This window comes from Camelus dromedarius, chromosome 16 (genome assembly GCF_036321535.1).
Source record: "Camelus dromedarius isolate mCamDro1 chromosome 16, mCamDro1.pat, whole genome shotgun sequence".
Classification (NCBI taxonomy): Eukaryota; Metazoa; Chordata; class Mammalia; order Artiodactyla; family Camelidae; genus Camelus; species Camelus dromedarius.
The window spans coordinates 37,549,137-37,567,411 of record NC_087451.1 but is presented as its reverse complement, the minus strand read 5'-3'; the positions used below and the strand labels follow the sequence as shown (position 1 = coordinate 37,567,411).

Here is an 18,275-nt window from a genome sequence, read left to right as displayed (position 1 = left end):
CTGTAACCGCTCTTCCAGGGTTTCTCCGCAGTGGCACTGAGATTTTAGACCAGACAGTCTTTTGATGTGGAGGGGGAGGGGCTGTCCTGTGCATGATAGGATGTTCAGCAGCGTTTCTGGCCTCTACCCACTAGATGCCAGTAGCAACACTCCCTTCCCCAGTCTTGGCAACCAAAAATGTCTCCAGACACTGCTAATGTCTCCTGGGGACAAAGCTGTGCCCTGACTGAGAACCACCAGTCTAGACGCATCTCAAGAAGCAAGACGTCACAGCAGCATCTCCAGGACCCAGCACAGTGCCTGGCACATAGGAGGGGCTCAATAAACGCTTGTTGAGTGAGTAACAGAAGAGGAGGTGGGAGGGGCACACCAAGGCCCAAACCTCCAGAAGCACCTACTGCACTGGTACGGCAGATGTGAAAATGCGTGCTCAGGGGGCAATGGACTGAGGCCCCCAGCACATCCATGCCAGGGCCAGGCTGCCCACAGGTGCTCCCAGCCAGTGACCTTGCACGGTGGGAGTACTATGCAGATCCGTTCTCCCAAGATACAGGCTCAAGGACACCCCGGCAGCCTGGACAAAACCTTCTTGGTCTCAGACGTGCCCACTCCTTCCCCAGAGGTCAGCCCCGTGCCATGGTCTGAAAGCCCTCACTGACCTCCTTCTCCAGTTCCCACCCTTGATTCTTCACAGGTGTTCCCCCTAATCCCATCCTGGCCTCTGCTTCTTGGTGGATCTGAAAAACACACCTGGCATTCTAGAAAGATGCCTTTCCCCAGTCCTCTCTTCTTGTGGGATGCCACACCCTGGGGCTTCCCCCTGGGGATCTCTGTTGATGAACGCATCATGCACAAACCAATTTAGACAGGGAGGGAGTTCTTGGAAGAGATTCAGTTCCTTTGTCCAGAAAAAACCAAGAAGACATGAGTTGATCTCATAAATAGCTAATAAAACCACACTCACATTCCAATCCAAAAACACTTTTACAAGTTAACCTTTCATTGGAGTTAAGGCAGTAAGTAAAGTCCTCTGGTTCACATGACTTTCTTCTGACCAAGGGAGGAGAGGTCGGGGGAAAGAGAAGGACTTGGCCATTGGGAGCCCAGCCAGAGCCCTCTTTTCCATAATCCACCCCATCCTGTCTCTCCAACCCTCAAAAGTGATCTTAATGCACATTGGTTCCCAAGTAAGCATGCCCCGTGGCCCCATCCAGCCAAGTCTGTGGGAACAAATTCCCAGTCCAAGGTCCAGGGCTCAGCCCGCTTTCCCCTCGGCCAGGCTCTCCCAGGGGCAGATGACCTCCTTTATGGCCTGGTCACCCCGTTCTCCTGTCCCGGCGTCCTCCGAGTCCATCAGGCAGGTCCCGCTCCCCGTTGGCACATCCATTTTGATCTGGAAAAAGCTTCAGGCAGAAGAGGAAAGCAAGTGTGTGGGGACAGGAGGGTCACCTCATCCCCAGCCCACCCTGACATCCCTAAAGAAAAGTGAACACAGGTGCGATTTGCCAAAAGCCGTGGGTGCAGCCATGGGCTTGGCCAATCCTTTTCATTGGGGATGGAGACTCTTATTCTCCTGCTGAGTTATGGGTAATTCAGAAAATGGTTTATTTTCATTTTCAAGGGACTTGAGTTTTCACGGTTTTGATGAATTCAGGATGTCCCGAGAAAACATACTGAGACTTAATCCTCTGCCCTTTAAACTGCCTTCTGATGAAGTGGTGGCTGCTGAGGGAAGAGCTTTTAAAAAGCCCCAAGCCTGTATGTGCAGCACAGCTGTGGCCACAGAGCTAGAACATTCGCTCAGCAAGGCCAGTTCACCCTGGATCCCAACACCCTACCCCCTTCCCCAGCTGCCACAGACAGGAGAGGAGCAGTAACCTCCGCTCCCTCCCCGCTGTCCCCATCTGCACAGCAGAGGCCGTGGACTTGGGTATCCATGGCAACCCAAGACCTCAGCAAGGCGCCCTCTTTCTCCAGGACCAGGCAGGGTCAAACACAGGCGCACGCTAGTTGGTGCAGGGGTGCCCCCCCCCACGGTTTCCCCTCAAACAAAATAAAAGTGGGGGCTGACTCGTTGTTTTGCATTGACTACAACTTTTCTTTCTGCCACTGGTCCAGGAGTTATCAAGTGCCCCTCAGAGCCTCTGTTCTGCACCCAGAGAGCTGCCTCGGGACACTGGGGGTCTCAGAGGTCAGGCTGGCAGCGTCACCCACAGCGGAGCTTAGAGACGCCACCCCTGGACAGAGCCTGGGCACTGTCAGGATCGCTGCCGGCCCTTCTGAGCAACTGTGCAGGTGTGTGCAGGAGCGGGTGGGGGAGGCGAGGGCGCCTAAGGCAGGGGAGAGTGTGCTGGAGCCCCAGAACCGCCCCCGCTGCATCCACCTCCTGTGGTTCCACGGCTGACCTTTAAAAATGCGATGGAGTCATTAGACTAACGTTCTTGGCGGGGGCAGGGTGGGTGGAAATGCATAGAAGAGGGAAAAAAGATGGAAAAGAAAGACACCCTTCTTTTCCTCAGGAAGACAGGGGAGGGCAGCACTGAGTTTTTGGAAACTCTCCAGCGGCCAAGGGGTTTCAATGGCCCATCAGAGGCGTCTGCTCTCCCAGAATCCTCCTTAGCCAGGGCCCAGCTCTAGATCACCACATTTGCATCACAGAGCCTCGATCTTCAACAGACATCCGTGCACGTGCGCACACACACACACACACACACACACACACTCTCCTCTCTTCTTACTTTGTTACCCTCCTGGATTTCAGCCGTGGCAGCTGCTGGCCCACATCCCCCAGGGGCTGCACCTTCCCATGGGACACAGCAGGGCACTTGGGTGACAGCCTGGCAAAGACTGGCGAGGCCAAACAGCCACGTCTCAGAAACCTGCTGAAGGACAGAGACATGCGGGCCTGGGGAGGGGCCCGGGGCCGGGGCCAGTCCCTGGAGGTCTCGCTGGTCTCAGCATCCGAGGGCCCGTGGCCAGCACCGGATCCGCTGGCTTCCCCCTTCTGCTCCAAGCCCGAGGAGCTCTCCAATGCCACTCTGATGGGTGAGGGGCAGATGGTGCTGGGCCGGCGGATGAAGCGGCAGGGCGAGGGGAAGGGCCTCCTGGGGGAGCGGCACTGAGGCGAGAAGGGGCTGGAAGGGGAAGGGGGCACGCAGGTCCCGGTGTACACGGCCAGGTGGGGGCTGGGAGCCGTGTGCTGGCCCGGCTGCAGAGAAGGAAAGAGAGTTCAGGGTGAGTGCGTGGCTGGTCCCCCATCCGTTGGCTGCCCTCGGCTAACTTAGCCCCTTCCAGTGCCCGGAGCACAGGCCAGGTATGGCTACTTCCCGGGGATGTGAGAAGGATGCCCCATGCCACCCAAGACAATGGCACAGTCATACACAGGCGTCCCGCTAAGGGCTCTGCCTGTCCCAAGCCTTGGTCACGCCCCCAGTGCCGGGCAGTTGCATTCCAGGGCACCGACTGGCCTTCTTCCAGGCCTGGGCTGCTGGGGTGTGGCCAGGCTGAACTTCCAATCGCCCACCAACTCTGCCCCAAGGGAGCCATGCTGAGTACCCACCCCACCCCATCTCACCCGTCTGTCCTTGTCCTTGGTGCCACCTAAGGACTGGAGGCCTTTAAAACTCTTTTAACAGAGCAGAAGGAGCCCTCGCCATGCTTGCGCTGACTCCCAGGCCAGAGACCACCCGCCTCGTCCTGATCCCTGACCACGTCCACACTGACCACACCTCGGGGATGGCCCGGCCCCGCACTTTCCAGTGCCTCCCGCAGGCACAGCCGCGAAACCTGGACTAGCCACGGAGAAGCAGGCAGGAAACAGGGGGTGAGGAGGTTACTTGGTGGAGAAAGAGGACATACGTCAACGTCTCTGGGCCATGGTGGCCCGGGTCCTGGTGCGCTGCGGAAGGAGTGTGGGACCAGGCGTGTTTCAGCTGAAGGAGCCCGAGAGAGCTAGGTCTGGGCTGACAGAGGAAGTTAAAACTGGAATTTAAAGGGAGGCTCTCCGCCCTCACCTCTCTTGGACTTGGTTTCTCGTCTCCTCCCGAAGGCCTGCCGTCGCCACATGCCACATCAAAGCCCCGTGTGAACAGATCTGGAGGATGTACTGGTTGGTCCTGGTGGGGCGGGGGACCCCCCGGGACAGTTGGACCAACACTGTCTCCAAGAGACTCGGAAATGACTTCAGGGCAAAACAAACCTTCTTTGAAATGCCATAGCCACCCAGACATCCCGCTCAGAGGGAGCTGCCTGCCGCCGGGGCCTGGGCACCGCCCTGGGGTCGAAGGAGGGCAGCTCTGCGCGCGGAGCTGGGGGCAGCTAGCTTCAGAGGAGTTCGGCCAGTCCCGACCCAAAGAGGGAAGGGCGGGCACATCCAAGAACAGCCCTGGGAGGAAAAGCAAGGCCAGGTGGCCACAGAGGGCTTTGTTGTGGGGGACAGGGGGGTGGCCTCCATTCTCTCCCACCAGCTCCCTGAAGTTCAAGTGAGATCCTGTTCTGAAACAGCAGCTCAGAGCCACTGATTCTGCTCCACTGCTCAGACAGGCTGCCACACCCGAGCTGAGGCCCACACCTGAGGCCACGGGGTTTCATAGTATCGTCACTATTATTGGTAACATGCACCGGGAATTCAGCAAACCCACGTGAGGTTCTGGGCTGAGCCCTTTGTGAGGATTATTGCATTTACCTCCCAGAGCCACTCAGTGAGGCAGCTAACTATTATTATGCCCATTTCACAGGTGAGAAAACTAATGCTTCCAAGAGCCAAGCCCCAGGAATGCTGGGAACGCTGGGCAGGCTTTGAAACCAGGTTTGCTGGCTCCATAGTTTGCATGTGTAACGCTACCTGGATGGCTCAGGGCTCCTGCAGGTGAGAAGCACCCAGGGTGCCTGTTATAAATGTAGATCCCAGCCGCACCCCAGCCCCAGTGAAGGAGACTCGCAGGGGGTGCGACTCAGGAAAGCATCTTCTCACAGACACCCGAGGACACTGCTTGGTCCTTCTGCCCAGTAAGTTTGAGGAGCTCAGCACTGTGCTTCTAACACCTCCAGGGACACGTGTCCCCCATTTAGGACAAAGTCTGCAAAGAACAATAATACCAATAGTGGGGGAGGCTAGGCCCTGGTTAAGGATTTGGGAGTCGATGTTTAGTGAAAGAGTATGGCCCTATAATTTATTAAGATCTACTACGTGCTATGTTCTTTGAATCTATAATCACCCCATTTTAGAGAACCGAATATTGAGACCCAGAGAGGTTCATTACCATCCCCCAGGCTCTCCCAAGAAAGCAGTGACTGTGGAATGTAGAACTCTAACGTGGCCACCAAGATTCCTGTCCCATTCCTTCAGGATGGGTGTGCACTGTAAACGTCAGGGAGAGTCACCCCCATGGCCAGGCTATGTGACATGGCGTTAGGTAACTTTCAAAAGTTACCTGGGTGAGCTTGACTGCATCACGTGATCCCTTTAAAGCTGAGTCTAGAGGCCAGAGACAGAAGTCAGGTTTGAAGCATGATAAAAATTCACTGAGGAAGTTCTCCATTGTTGACTTTGAAGATGGAGGGTAGGAGCATGTGGCAAAGAATTCGGGCAGCTTCGAGAAGCTGAGAGCAGCCCTCGGCTACCAACCAACCGAAAAAAGAAAAGGGGGGGGCCCTCAGTCCTATAGCAAGAAACTGAATCCTTCCAACAACTTGTAGAAGGCTGGAAGCAGATTATTTCCAGGAGCCTCCAGGTAAGAACACAGACAGCCCGGTGACCCCTTGACTGTGTGTCCTGAGCAGAGAACCCAGCCAGGTCTCACCTGGCCAACCGTGAACTTAATAGATGTTTGTGCTGATTTGTCAAGTGGCAATCGAAAACGAATACAGTGGCCAAACAAGAATCTGATCCCAGGTGCGAGTCACCCCAAAGCCCTTGCTTTTTCTACTGATTCTCCCATTGCCTGGGGGATCTGGACAGGACTTGGGGTCCTGGGGAGTGGGCTGAAACAGCAAACTAGGGGAGAGAGACAGGAGGCATCAAAGTTCTCCTCCCTCAACAAGTTGACTGAGGACACCCCCAGCCCCAGCTCATTAACTTAAAGCCCACTTACTCAGAACATGTGATAAACGCCTGTTCTAATCCGCACTTTACAGATGAGAAAACAGAAGCTCATGGAGATGATGCCACTTGATCAAGATTATACAGCTTTGTGACAGGATGAGCCACCCGCATCCCCCACCCAATTCAGTGCCCTCCTCCCCACCTCACGCCTCCCCCAGCACCTTCTTTTTTCCAGGATGAATGACAGGACAGGTAGGGAAGGCGGCCACCATCCTGCTTCACTTACTTGGCCCGAGAAGGTCCTTTCTTCTGGGCAAATAGCCCTGGACACTCCAAGCAAGAGGCCTTTTCTACCCCCTCCCACCATGACCCTGGCCTCTCCCACAGGGGCCTGGGGCTTGTGCTTGGAGACCCCGCCCCCCGCTTGGAGGCCACGCCCACTATCAGCGTGTGGCAGCGAAGCAGTGGCGTGCAAGGCACACGGCACAAAGAAATGACACACACAGACACAGTGAAGGAGAGCCCGGCTTGGCTTTGTGCTGCTGCTTTATTATGCAAGGGAACCAGGAGAGCTGGGGAAGGAGCTTGAAATGGAGCAGGGTAGTGGCCATGAGAACACAATCAAGGCTTTTTAATGAAAGGCAAAGCAGGTGGCACAGAGATGCATTTCACTTCCTGTTCAGAAGCTGGCTGAGAATTTGAAGGAGCCCTTGTGGCCCCCTGAACTCCCACTTCCTGGGAGCAGGCAGGAGCCGAGGGCTGCATTCCGGCTCAGCATGCAGTGAACCATCCCCGCTTCCAGCCCCCTCTTCCTCTCCCCACTGCCCCACTGCCCCCAAAAGCGAAAGAGCGAAGTTGGCCCCTTGGAGAAAAAATCCACATGGGTGAACACACCATCTCTCCTACCAGTCGTTTCATCTGTCACAGCCCAGCATGAGACCTTCCCATTTTGAACGGACCCTCACTTCAGCCGTGAAACTTGGGACCAATGGATTGACCAGTCACTGTACTGTTACTGCTCAGCCCTCTCATGGGAGCTGCAGACAGATGACATGACATCAACACCCCGCTTCCCTCCCCTCAAATATATCCTAATGGTCCCTGGGGAGTCCGACTCTGAGCGTGAAGAGAAGTAAGATGGTTTGGGTCAATGATGCTTTAAATGCACCTCAGGAAATGCCCTGAATAATAAAGAATAATGAATCACTCTTCTGGGCAACACTGACAGATGCAAGAAAACACAAGCTTACTTTAAGACCAGGAAGCTACTAGGGATGGTGAGGGTGATGATGATGGTGACGGTGATGGTGGTGATGGTGATGATAGTGGTGATGATGACAGTGATGGTGGTACTGATGAGGATGGTGATGGTGATGGTGGTGATGGTGATGAGGATGGTGATGGTGATACTGATGAGGATGGTGAGGGTGATGGTGGTGATGGTGATGATAGTGGTGATGATGACGGTGATGGTGGTACTAATGAGGATGGTGGTGGTGAGGATGATGGTGGTGATGATGATGATAGTGGTGACAATGACAGTGATGGTGGTACTAATGAGGATGGTGGTGGTGATGGTGATGATAGTGGTGACAATGACAGTGATGGTGGTACTAATGAGGATGGTGGTGGTGAGGATGATGGTGGTGATGGTGATGATAGTGGTGATGATGATGGTGATGGTGATACTGATGAGGATGGTGAGGATGATGGTGGTGATAGTGATGATAGTGGTGATGATGACGGTGATGGTGGTACTGATGAGGATGGTGATGGTGAGGATGACAGTAGGATGGCAGTGATGGTGATGGTAATAATAATGGTTGTGATGATGATCACAGCAGCTAGCATTACTGAACACTTGTACGCCAGGCATTTTCCTAAGCACTCTACTTGCATTTTCTTGTCCTGAGTCCTTGTACTTCCATGCAGCCCTCACAGCAAAAGCAGTATTTTCTCTAAAAGCCAAGCTTGAAAATGAAATTCTACCAAGGGAATCCTGGTAACTTATAGCATACCTTATACTCTAGCATAAGATATACACCACCATGGGGAGAGAAACTCAAGCTGTTTAACACATAGCAGTAAGGAATTAAGACGGTGACTCAGTACAAGGCATAACAAGAGAATATCATAATGATTTCAATGTAACAATAACATTGTCCAAATAAATACTATTTTTTATGTTATTTGAGATTCAAATGGGCCCTGTGGGGCTACTATTATGTTTGATACCTAGAAACAAAGCTATCAGGAGAGCAGGGGCCACCGGCTGAAGTCTAGAAGCAGACACTTCCACAAAACCTCAAAACTGGGCAGGGACCTGTGGCTCCTTTCCTACAAAACATGAGAATTTTCTGGCAGATTCTCCCTCGATCCCCCAGGTCAAACAAATCTGCCCCATCTCTGTGCTCTCCTAGCACGTTGCATGTGCTCTACACCATCCAGCCTCCATCATGTTCTGTCTCATGTTGTGGCTGTTGGCATCTATGCACCCTTGTCAGCCCCTTGAGGGCTGAGGGAAAGAGAACATCTTGTCCATTTTTGCATCTCTGTCCTAGAACCACTGAGTACCACCACCTGCTCTCACACAAAACAGGAATTTAAAATACATCTGTGGAGGGGATTAAGAGGTACACATTACTAGGTATACAATAAATAAGATACAAGGACATAGTATACAGCACAGGGAATGCAGTCCATATTTTACAATAACTATAAATGGAGTATAATCTATAAAAATATTGAACCACTATGTTGTGCACCTGCAACTAATGTAATATTGCAAATCCACTATACTTCAATAATGAAAAATAAATAAAATAAAATACATTTGTAGACTGTAGCTCCTGCTATCTAGAAGGGAAGCCATTTATCACCTCCCTGCCTTTAGATGAGTAATGTTGAAGCACTTAATTATTCATCCATCTAATAAAGAATGATAACCTACTGCTTGGCATGCCTGTGCCTCTCCTTAGATTGTGGGATCCTGTGTGTCTGATGTTGAGAAGGTTTCCATCAATAAGTTTGGTATACCTACTATGTGTCTGACACAGAGCGCCTGGGAGTCTGTTGGAGGATGGGATGGGTTAAATCAAAACTGAACAAGACGTAGTTTGTGCCCTGAAGAATTTATGACTTACTTCGACACTCCCACCATCCCCATCCCCATTTTGCTAAGTGTGTAATCTCAGCTCACGTAGGGTAACTAGGAGGGATGGCAAATACCTCTAGTTTCATGTTTCTCAAACTTTCCCATGGAAGTAGGCCAAACAGCAGGAGAGCCAGGGAACTATTTTCTCCTGGGAGTCTGAGGGCAAAGCCTCAATCTGCCACAGCCAAGCAAGAGATGTCTTTGATGTCTCAAATTTTATCTTAAAAAATTCATGTACATCTTGCGGTCTAATTCATAATATATTCATGATTGTTTTCGTGTGAAATTTTAAGAATTATCTAACTTTCCTCCCATTCCAAATCTTCAAGTATAACTTTTGCTCCAGGCTGGGTATCTTCCTGAAATTCACTGAGTCTGGTTTGAGAAGCATGAATCTGGTCCCAACCCCTCATTTCACAAATCAGAAAGCAGAGAGGTGAAGTGACTTGGTCAAGACCATATGGTTCATGGTAGAATGAGGACCAGAGCCTAGGAGGCATTCTCCAAATCCAGGGCTCTTTCCACTCATCCACCCACCCACCCATCCATCCATCCATCCATTCACCCATCCACCCACGTAATACTTGTTTCTACAGATCTAGATCTCAGGCATTAGACTCCAAATGGTGAGTGAGATACTCAGTTTACAAGGGTTCATTACCTGAAATTTCTGCTTGGGGTTCCCTCCCTGAGTTGGAGAAGTCCAACATTCTTCAAAAAAGAGATGAACTCTCTAGTTACTCTTTCAGAGTGTAAACTAGTCTATGACTAGGGAAAACGGGGAGAGTAATAAAATCATTTTGCTAACATGAAACCAAGAGCCTCAAACTCCTTACAACAGCCTAGAAAGTCCTCCTTGGCCTGGCCTTCCCACTTCTCTAAGCTCATCTTGTACCATTCCCCCCCTGGTCCACTAGGCTCCATTCATCTGGCCTTTCAGTCCACTCTGAGCCATTTCCCACTTCTGGGCTTTGGCTCATGCAGCTCCCTCAGCCTGGAAAGCTCTTCCTGCCCAGCCCAAACTCCTTGTATGGTCAGCTCTTTTTCATCCTCTGCTCATCTGTCATCACCTCAGAGAGCCCTCCTTAGTCTACACACCCCTCATCTTCCCTGTCACAGCACCATATCCATTTCCTTTAAAGCACCTTCTCCAGATTTTGTCATATATTTGTTTGACCTTCTGATTGCAATGATGGTCTCAGTTCTTCAGCCTTCCCTGACTCCTTGTCTTTTGCCATAGGACTTTGAAATTTCTCTCACTGGAGAGGTAGAATCAATTTCCCTATCCATGATTCTAGGCTGGATTTGTGATTTGCTTTGGTTAATAAGATGAGGCACCAGTTCCAAACCTTCATCTCAAGAACCTTATGTGTTCCCATTTACTCCCTTGCAATTCTACCACCATCACAGAATCAGCCTAGGGTTGTTGAAGGATAAGAGACACGTGAACAGAATCATTCCACTCATCCTGGCCTGGGTCAACCCCTACCAGGCATAGGAGGGAGCCCCACCAAGAGACACAGAGCCACAGAGATGACCCTATGTGCATAAGCCAGAAACACTTATTCTGGTATACCACTCTAGTTTTGTGGTTGTTTGTTACACAGCAATGGCTGCCTGATACGGTTGGCTTCATTATTTTTTGTCAGTCCTAGACCTAAGCTCCATGAGGCAGGGGCCATGACTATGTTATTCACCAATGCCTGGTACATAGTAGGTGCTCAGTTAAAGTGCTGAACGAGTCTTCTCGATGCATAAGGTCAGTCCCTTGGTCATTGACTTGTTTTATCTCCTTTGCATTACTATACAGACATACAGGGGCAAATCCAACTTCTAGAATTACCTTCTAGGCCTCCAAGGTCGGATATGGAACTGTCCTGGCCACCCCCACCCCATCCCCACCCGCCCTGACCACAGGCTGGCCTGATCTAAAACTACAGAGGAGGAAGCACCACATCTAGACAACAGCCCAAAGAGTATTATCTTTGACTCTGATTCATTTTGGAAATGTCACAGACCTCCACCATCCCTCCTGCCACGAATGAAGACATCAGCACCTTTGTCCTTTATCCAAAAAGATGCTCCCAGCAGGCCATTTCACCTTGAATGCTCTGGACGCCTGTGACCTGAGTCCTTCGTTCCTACAAGCTATGAATTCTCCTAGCATCATGTAAAAAGGGGGTGGGGAGGCAAGAGGGAAGGAGAGAGGCCACCAACCCCTGATAATTGGGACTAAACACGCTCAACAGAAATTCCCAGGCAGGTGTGACAGGAGCCCGGGAAGTGTGTCTGCAGCGGGGCCCTGCAGCCAGCCCCTCGGAGGGACCCCCGGCTGCTTTAGAAGCAGAGTCTGAACTGGGGAGACGGGATGAGGAGCACCATTAAGCTACTGGAAACAAACATGCCTGAAAGAACTATGCCCTGGAGGTGAAGAGAGACCTTCTCATTAATTTTCCAAAGCCAATGGTTGTACACAAAGCAGCCTATTCTCTCTGGTTCTCACCCCAGGAACTCCCTAGGGTGCGACAGGCCATCTCACAGCCACTGAGTCGGGGCCCTCCCCTACCATGCAACCCGGCCCTGTGGGGGGTTGTGGTGGGAGGAGGGAGCCTGGGAATGGAAGTCAGAGGAATCAGAGGGTGGCCTGGCTAGTCCACCACCCCACAGAAGAGGAATGAGCCCTCCAGACTCTGCCTCTCTCTGCTGGCCCCGCCCCCGCCCTCACCCCCAGGGGGAGACCAAGTATGGATTTATTTGGGAGGCAGCTCTTTTCTGAGCTGGCTCCTGCGGTCCAGCTTGCTCATGACCTGGGTGATGTCCACCGTGTTGGCTGCTTCTCGAGCCTTGGCCTCCTCTTCCAGCTGCCTGAGGATGACAGGGCTGGGGCTGGAGCGCAGGTGACGCCGCATGAACAGGAGGCTCGAGCTGAAAGGAAGGACAGGACTGGCATTAGCAGAAAGCCACGTGCTTGCTTGCTCAACAGTGACCTGGTACACCCCACCCGGTGGGAGGTGAGGCCGGGGCTGGGGGATCAGACTCTAGACTTGTTCCCTCATCCTCCCGGGGAGCCTCAAGGGGGACCTTCAGACCTGAGCTCTTTTCTCCCTTCTGGGAGGATGGGACCAGAGTGAGTACCCGCTGCCATCAAATTTCAGGCTTAGGCGCAAGGAAGACTGCTCAGATGGGACCGAGCACAGACTGCCTTCTACAGTGTTTAGAAATCAGTGTGTCAACTTAACTTCCTGGAGGCTCTTCCTGAAAGGGACAAGGAGGCTTTGGATGCTGGAAGCCCAAGGGTTCTTGCCTCAAGGGAGAATTGGAGCATTTGTTTGCAAAAGCCAAGGTTCTGGGAAGGAAGGAAAGAGCTGGGCTGCCCACGAGCTAGGCTGGGCAGGCACAGAAAAGGGGAAGGGGCCTGGGGAGGGTGGGTGAGCTGGCGGTACTGTGCGCAGGCACTGGACAAGTCGGAACCCTCTACCAAAGCCAAACATGGATTCCCGACACCAAACTCTCTCTGTCACAGCCTTGGGGGCCAGGACAAAGCTCCAGGTGATGCAGGCGATGGTGAGCAGGCTTGGAAAATAAGCATCTCAGCCCCAAGGGTAGAGACGTCCTTCAATCCCAGGACGTCCCCAAATTTCAGGACCACATAAGCCCCTGGAACTTATGTGTCTACCCTAGCGAGGAAGAGGGCTCCCCTATCAGTAAGCCACGCCTGAGACTGGGTCTCCCACCAGCCCTGCCTGCTTGAGGCTTGATTTAACTTGTTCTGGAAAAAATAAGCGTTGTACATTGTCTCACGCCTGCGCGTCACGGGACAAACTCACACCCTCTGCCACCCGTGCAGAGTCACAGGCCGAGCGTCCCACGTTCCAGAAGCAGTCCCACGTACACTCTCCCTCCCAGCAGCGGTGACAGCGTCACCCCACCCCACAGCCAAGCTCTACGCCTGCGGTCTCGTGCCACCCCGGCTCTCAGAGCACCCGGGGTGCCCCGCAAAAGACCCCAGCTGATTCCTCAGGTCGGTGCCAACCAAAAAAGATCTCTGGAGAGAGACGTACGAGACTCCCCTCCTTTCCCCACTACTTTCTGGCAGGACTTCTGGAGCTATTATGGGCCTTCCTTGCGGCTTAAAGAAGACGCTTTCAAGTCCCCAGGGACACCGAACTCCTTCCTTACCCGTAAACCTAGAAGAATAGCACCACAAAGGCCTCCTTTCTCTCCTTTTATAACACAGCCATTATCCTCAAGAATGGAACCAAGTTGGGTGTTTTTTTTTTTTAAGCTCCTTTGATAAAGGCTCTGGTCCAACCACCCCTCTTTTGAATTGACTGGAGACGCTGGAAAAGAGCCCAGCGTGGGCTGAGCCAGCAAACAGGGGAACGTCTACTAACGGGGCGGAGGTGGGGAGCGGACAGGACACGCACTGGCGCTGGGAAAGCCTCGGCGAAGTCCCAAGTCTTTGTTCAAGCTGTCAGTTGGTTACTCTTTTGGATCTTCAGTCCCTGTAGAGTTTTCTTCCCCCTCCTTCAATAAAAAGAGTTCAAACTGCCCCCTCTGAACACTTCGTCCTTTGCCCAAGGGCTCTTCAGGTGAGGAAGATGAGAATGAGCGCAGTAACTGAGGGACTTGATAAAGGACGGTCCCCCCTGGACACAGCAAGAATGCCTGAAGTGTCCCTGTTCACTTCCCGTAGTAGTGCACCGTTTCTCTTGGGGTGCAATCTCCAAGGTCTTAGGCCATTACAAGGATACCAGGGCATAGCTAAACGAATTGCAGCAATTAAAAGACCAATGGCAGGGGGAGGGTATAGCTCAGTGGTAGAGAGCACGCCTAGCATGCACAGGGTCCTGGGTTCAATCCCCAGGACCTCCACTGAAAATAAATAAGTAAATAAACCTAATTACCTCCTCTTGCTGCAAAAAACAAAACAAAACAAAACAAAACAAAACAAAACAAAAAAACTCAGTGAGATGCTTTCATTTGTGATAAAGGTAACTATCCCATCTGCTAGTCAAACCTGTTTCAAACTAGTATTAGGGGAACAAAACTTACTGGCAGTAATTACTATGTACATCTTGCGAGCCTGATTTCAGGGCATTATGGAGCCAATGAGGCAAATCATACCCTAAGAAATACTTCCCAGTGCCCAGTATTTTCATCCAGCGAGTACCCTGATCATAGCCATTTGGCTGAAGGAGACCCTCATTTCTCTGTAAACAGAACAGCAGGCAGCGAGCAGTTGCAGCCCCTTCCACTTGCCTCTTCTTGGTGGTTTCCTGAGGCTCAATCGCTTTGGCCAGCATTTCCTTATAGATTGGGGATTTTAAATAGCGAGCGTAAGAGTCCTAGCGGGAACAAGGGAAAAACAGTAATTACGAGAGAGAAAGTGTCAAATCAAACGAATAAATTTGCTGGTTTTCCAGCCTTCCCTCGGCAGTGAGATGGCAAAGTTAAGAGACTCTGTATCCTTGTGTGAAAGGCATTCCGGTGTGGCTCTCAAGCAACGGTTCCCAAGTGTGGTCCCCAGGCCAGCAGCATCCATTTCACCTGGCCACCTGCTGGCAGTGCACATTCTCAGGCACCCCAGTCCTGCTGAATCGGAAACCCTGGCGGTGGGATACGCCGAGTCTTAACAAGCCTCCAGGTGACGGTGCCACACTTGCTGCTGGAGAACCGTGGTCTGCAGCCACCCACACAGAAACTCGGGGCTTCTCCAGTCAAGTGCGCATGAAACAGAGGGCACCTGCCCCCAACCTCTCTCCCACCCAGCACCTCCCACTCCAAGCCCACGAACAACCCCTTCTGCCCTGAATTTGAGTGTAAAGGCAAAAAAAATACAAAAATCAAACCAAACCAAAAAAAAAAAAAAAAAAATACCCAGTCTCAGACTCCTCTTGTGTGTCTACTTCCCAGGACCCTGGTCAGATTCAGAGAAGTTGCTTCCTAAATGCCTGCAACCTCCAAGCCAACTGGAAACTCTAGTGACAACAAATATGGGACAAAGCACACAGAAACAAATGTGAAAATTTCTCAACAACCAATTAAGATTTTTTTTTAATTTATTGAAACAGCACCTTTCTAAAGACTAAGTTGTAGTAGTAAAAGCTATGAGAACTATGGGCAGAAGATCTAAATAGACAGCGTTTCAAAGAAGACACATAGATGGCCAATGGGCACTGAGAAGATGCTCAACATCACTAATTATCAGAGAAATGCAAATCAAAACTACAATGAGGTGCCACCTCACACTGGTCAGAAGGGCCATCATCAAAAAGCCTATACAATCTGTATAGAGATATAATAATCCATATATAGTAATTACATATAATCTATAATAACAAATACTGGAGAGGGTGTGGAGAAAAGAGAACCCTCCTACACTGTTGGCAGAAATGCAATTTGGTGCAGCCACAGTGAAGAGTAGTATGGAGGTCCCTTAAAAAAACTAAAAATAGAGTTACCACATGATCCAGTAATCCCACTCCTGGGCATTTATCTGGAAAAGATGGAAACTCTAAGTCGAAAAGATACATGCATCCTAATGTTCATAGCAGCTCTATTTACAATAGCTAGGACATGGAAGCAACCTAAATGTCCATCGACAGATGACTGGATAAAGAGGAGTATATAGATATATAGATATACACACACAGTGGAATATTACTCAGCCATAAAAAAGAATGAAGCATTGCCCTTTGCAGCAACATGGAGGGACCTAAAGATTATCACACCAAGTGAAATAAGTCACACAGAGAAAGACAAATACTATATGATATCGCTTACATGTGGAATCTAAAAAATAATACAAATGAACTGATTTACAAAACAGAGACAGATTCACAGACACAGAAAACAAACTTACAGTTACCAAAGGGCAAAAGTGGGGCAGAGGGATAAATTAGGAGTATGGGATTAACAGATACAAGCCACTATACATCAAATAGATAAACAACAAATTCCTACTATGTAGAACAGGGAACTATATTCAGTATCTTGAAATATTCTATAATGAAAAAGAATCTGAAAAAGAATATATATATATATATATATATATATTCACACACACAGATATATGAACGTAAAACTGACTCACTTTACTGTACACCTAGGATTAACAAAATATTGTAAATCAACTATAGTTCAATTTAAAAAAAGAGTAAGAAAAGAAAAAAATGCAAGGAGAACTAGGAGACAGCAGAGGAGTAGGGATTATGGAAACACGGGTCATGTTGAGTTTACCTGTAGTGACACAAAGCGCTATGAGCATAGACAGTGTTCTTTTCTTAAGTTACCCGCGACTCTGTTCTGTTCTGGCTAGTAGCTGGCCTCCCTGGGGGGTCTCCCTGCAAGGCTGTATGAAAGCCCCATGTTTAAGAATCAAAATGCATTTTAAAATTCATTATTAAAGAAGCCCTGCTGTGAATCTTCTTGTAGGATAAACACAGAGAAACCCCACTGATGAAAAACAAATGATGAAAAAGAAAAAAAAAGGCTGTTCTAGCTTGGTAAAAATCAGAAACTATTACATATTTTAAAAGTAAAGTTTAAAAAATTTTATAACATAACCCACATAAAAGACTAAACAGAAATACATAAATGAGGGAAGCTAATAAAAGTCTGTCACTTACACAAGCCTACATGATATAATGAAGTTCCTAGAGATGTTTTACCATCAAAGAAATAACTACCGTCACAAGAAGGTGAAGCTACCCAGGGAAGTCTTGCTGGGCATGGCACCCCCTCACAACCAAACCAGACAGCTTCTCCTAGGCCACCTCTCAGCCCCAAATTCTAATTTCTTAAGAAAGTGACTGATTCTCTTCCATGTTCCCTTTACCTTTTTTTAACAACTCCCTGAAAATTCCACCAAGTTTGCTTTTTATTAATAATCCAGAAGGCAGTCTGAATTCTCAAAGGCTTTTACCATAACCACACCTAGTCTGTCTCTTTCAGATACTAAATCCTCACACCCCCTACCATGTGTTACAGGTGCTTAGGGCCAAGGCCACCAGAAGCACCACCAATCCACAGCAGAGACTAAAAGCTTGGCCTTTGGGCTCACGTAGACCCGAGTTGAAACCCCAGCTCCACTTCTGGTGAGACCTTGGGCAAACTCTCAGACTCTAGAGACTTGGGGTCCACTTTGTTGTCCTTGGGTACAAAATTCTGCACTTTGCACAGTGACTGCACCTCCAAGTCCCTAATCAAGAACAACCATTATGGCAATCCTACCATTACCAATGTCATTACTGCCTGCACCCCCACGGCAGAGTGAGAAACCACACGAAGACACACAGCCCTTGCAGGTGGTCCTCCCCGGCCAGAGAGCTTGAGAGCATGAGGAGGGGCCAGCGCCGTGGACAGGAAGACGGCGGCAACAATTCTGCATTCCCAACACCAGCAAAGCAGTAACCATATATGAGCTCCCCTTCCCCCGTATCTAAAGAACCGTCCAGGTATCTGGGCAGGGAAGGGCTTCCCGGCCCCCACGTATGCTCAGCACAGACCCCACCTACCTTCTTCATGAGCATGTAAATGTGGGTCTGCGCCGCATCGAGCACGTAGCGGTGAGGATGCTTCAGCCCCTTGACCGTGATGTCCATGGTCTTGCCGTCTATGTTTATCCACCGTCTTGCTCCCGGGGCCAGGAACAGCCTGAGACGGGAGGCGGGGGGGATGTTAGCACAAGTAGCCAAACCAAGTCAGTTAACAAAGACTTCACAGCTGCTGGGGAGTGAGTGAGTGACAGACATGACTCGGGCCACCCAGGATGAACGCGGCCCTTTTTTAGGAGACAGTAAAGAATTTGCACCGGTTGTCAAGCAACATTTCCCAGAAGCAAGTAAACAGCCCCGCCAGCCCTGGGAACGTGAATACGTATTTAACGTTGGTGTTCCCAGCCTCTAGGGGAGAGAGCAAAGAGTGGGTGGGGTAGCCCCAAGCTGGGTGAGGCCCTAGCCTCTAGAATGACAAATCCAGCCTCCAACTTCGTAAATTCTGCCTCCTTATGTGCTAGGATCCAGGGCTTACCTGGAACCAGGCTAAGACACCTTCAGACAGGTGTTCCGCTCTGCT

The 18,275-nt window shown here is 50.4% G+C and overlaps 1 protein-coding gene across 8 annotated transcripts in view; it reads right to left on the bottom strand.

Moving 5' to 3' along the window:
• Positions 1-979: 979 nt before the first annotated feature.
• RGS9 (regulator of G protein signaling 9) overlaps positions 980-18,275 on the bottom strand; it is a 112,495-nt gene continuing 95,199 nt past the window's right edge. For all 8 annotated transcript variants that reach the window (XM_031468935.2, XM_064495634.1, XM_064495632.1 and 5 more), the window contains 5 exons: positions 17,717-17,855; positions 14,460-14,545; positions 12,005-12,122; positions 2,739-3,208; positions 980-1,403 (listed from right to left, as the gene is read on the bottom strand). In XM_031468935.2, coding sequence (XP_031324795.2) covers positions 1,256-1,403; positions 2,739-3,208; positions 12,005-12,122; positions 14,460-14,545; positions 17,717-17,855 — 961 coding nt within the window. In that variant the 3' untranslated portion in view covers positions 980-1,255. The remainder of the gene's footprint in view (positions 1,404-2,738; positions 3,209-12,004; positions 12,123-14,459; positions 14,546-17,716; positions 17,856-18,275) is intronic.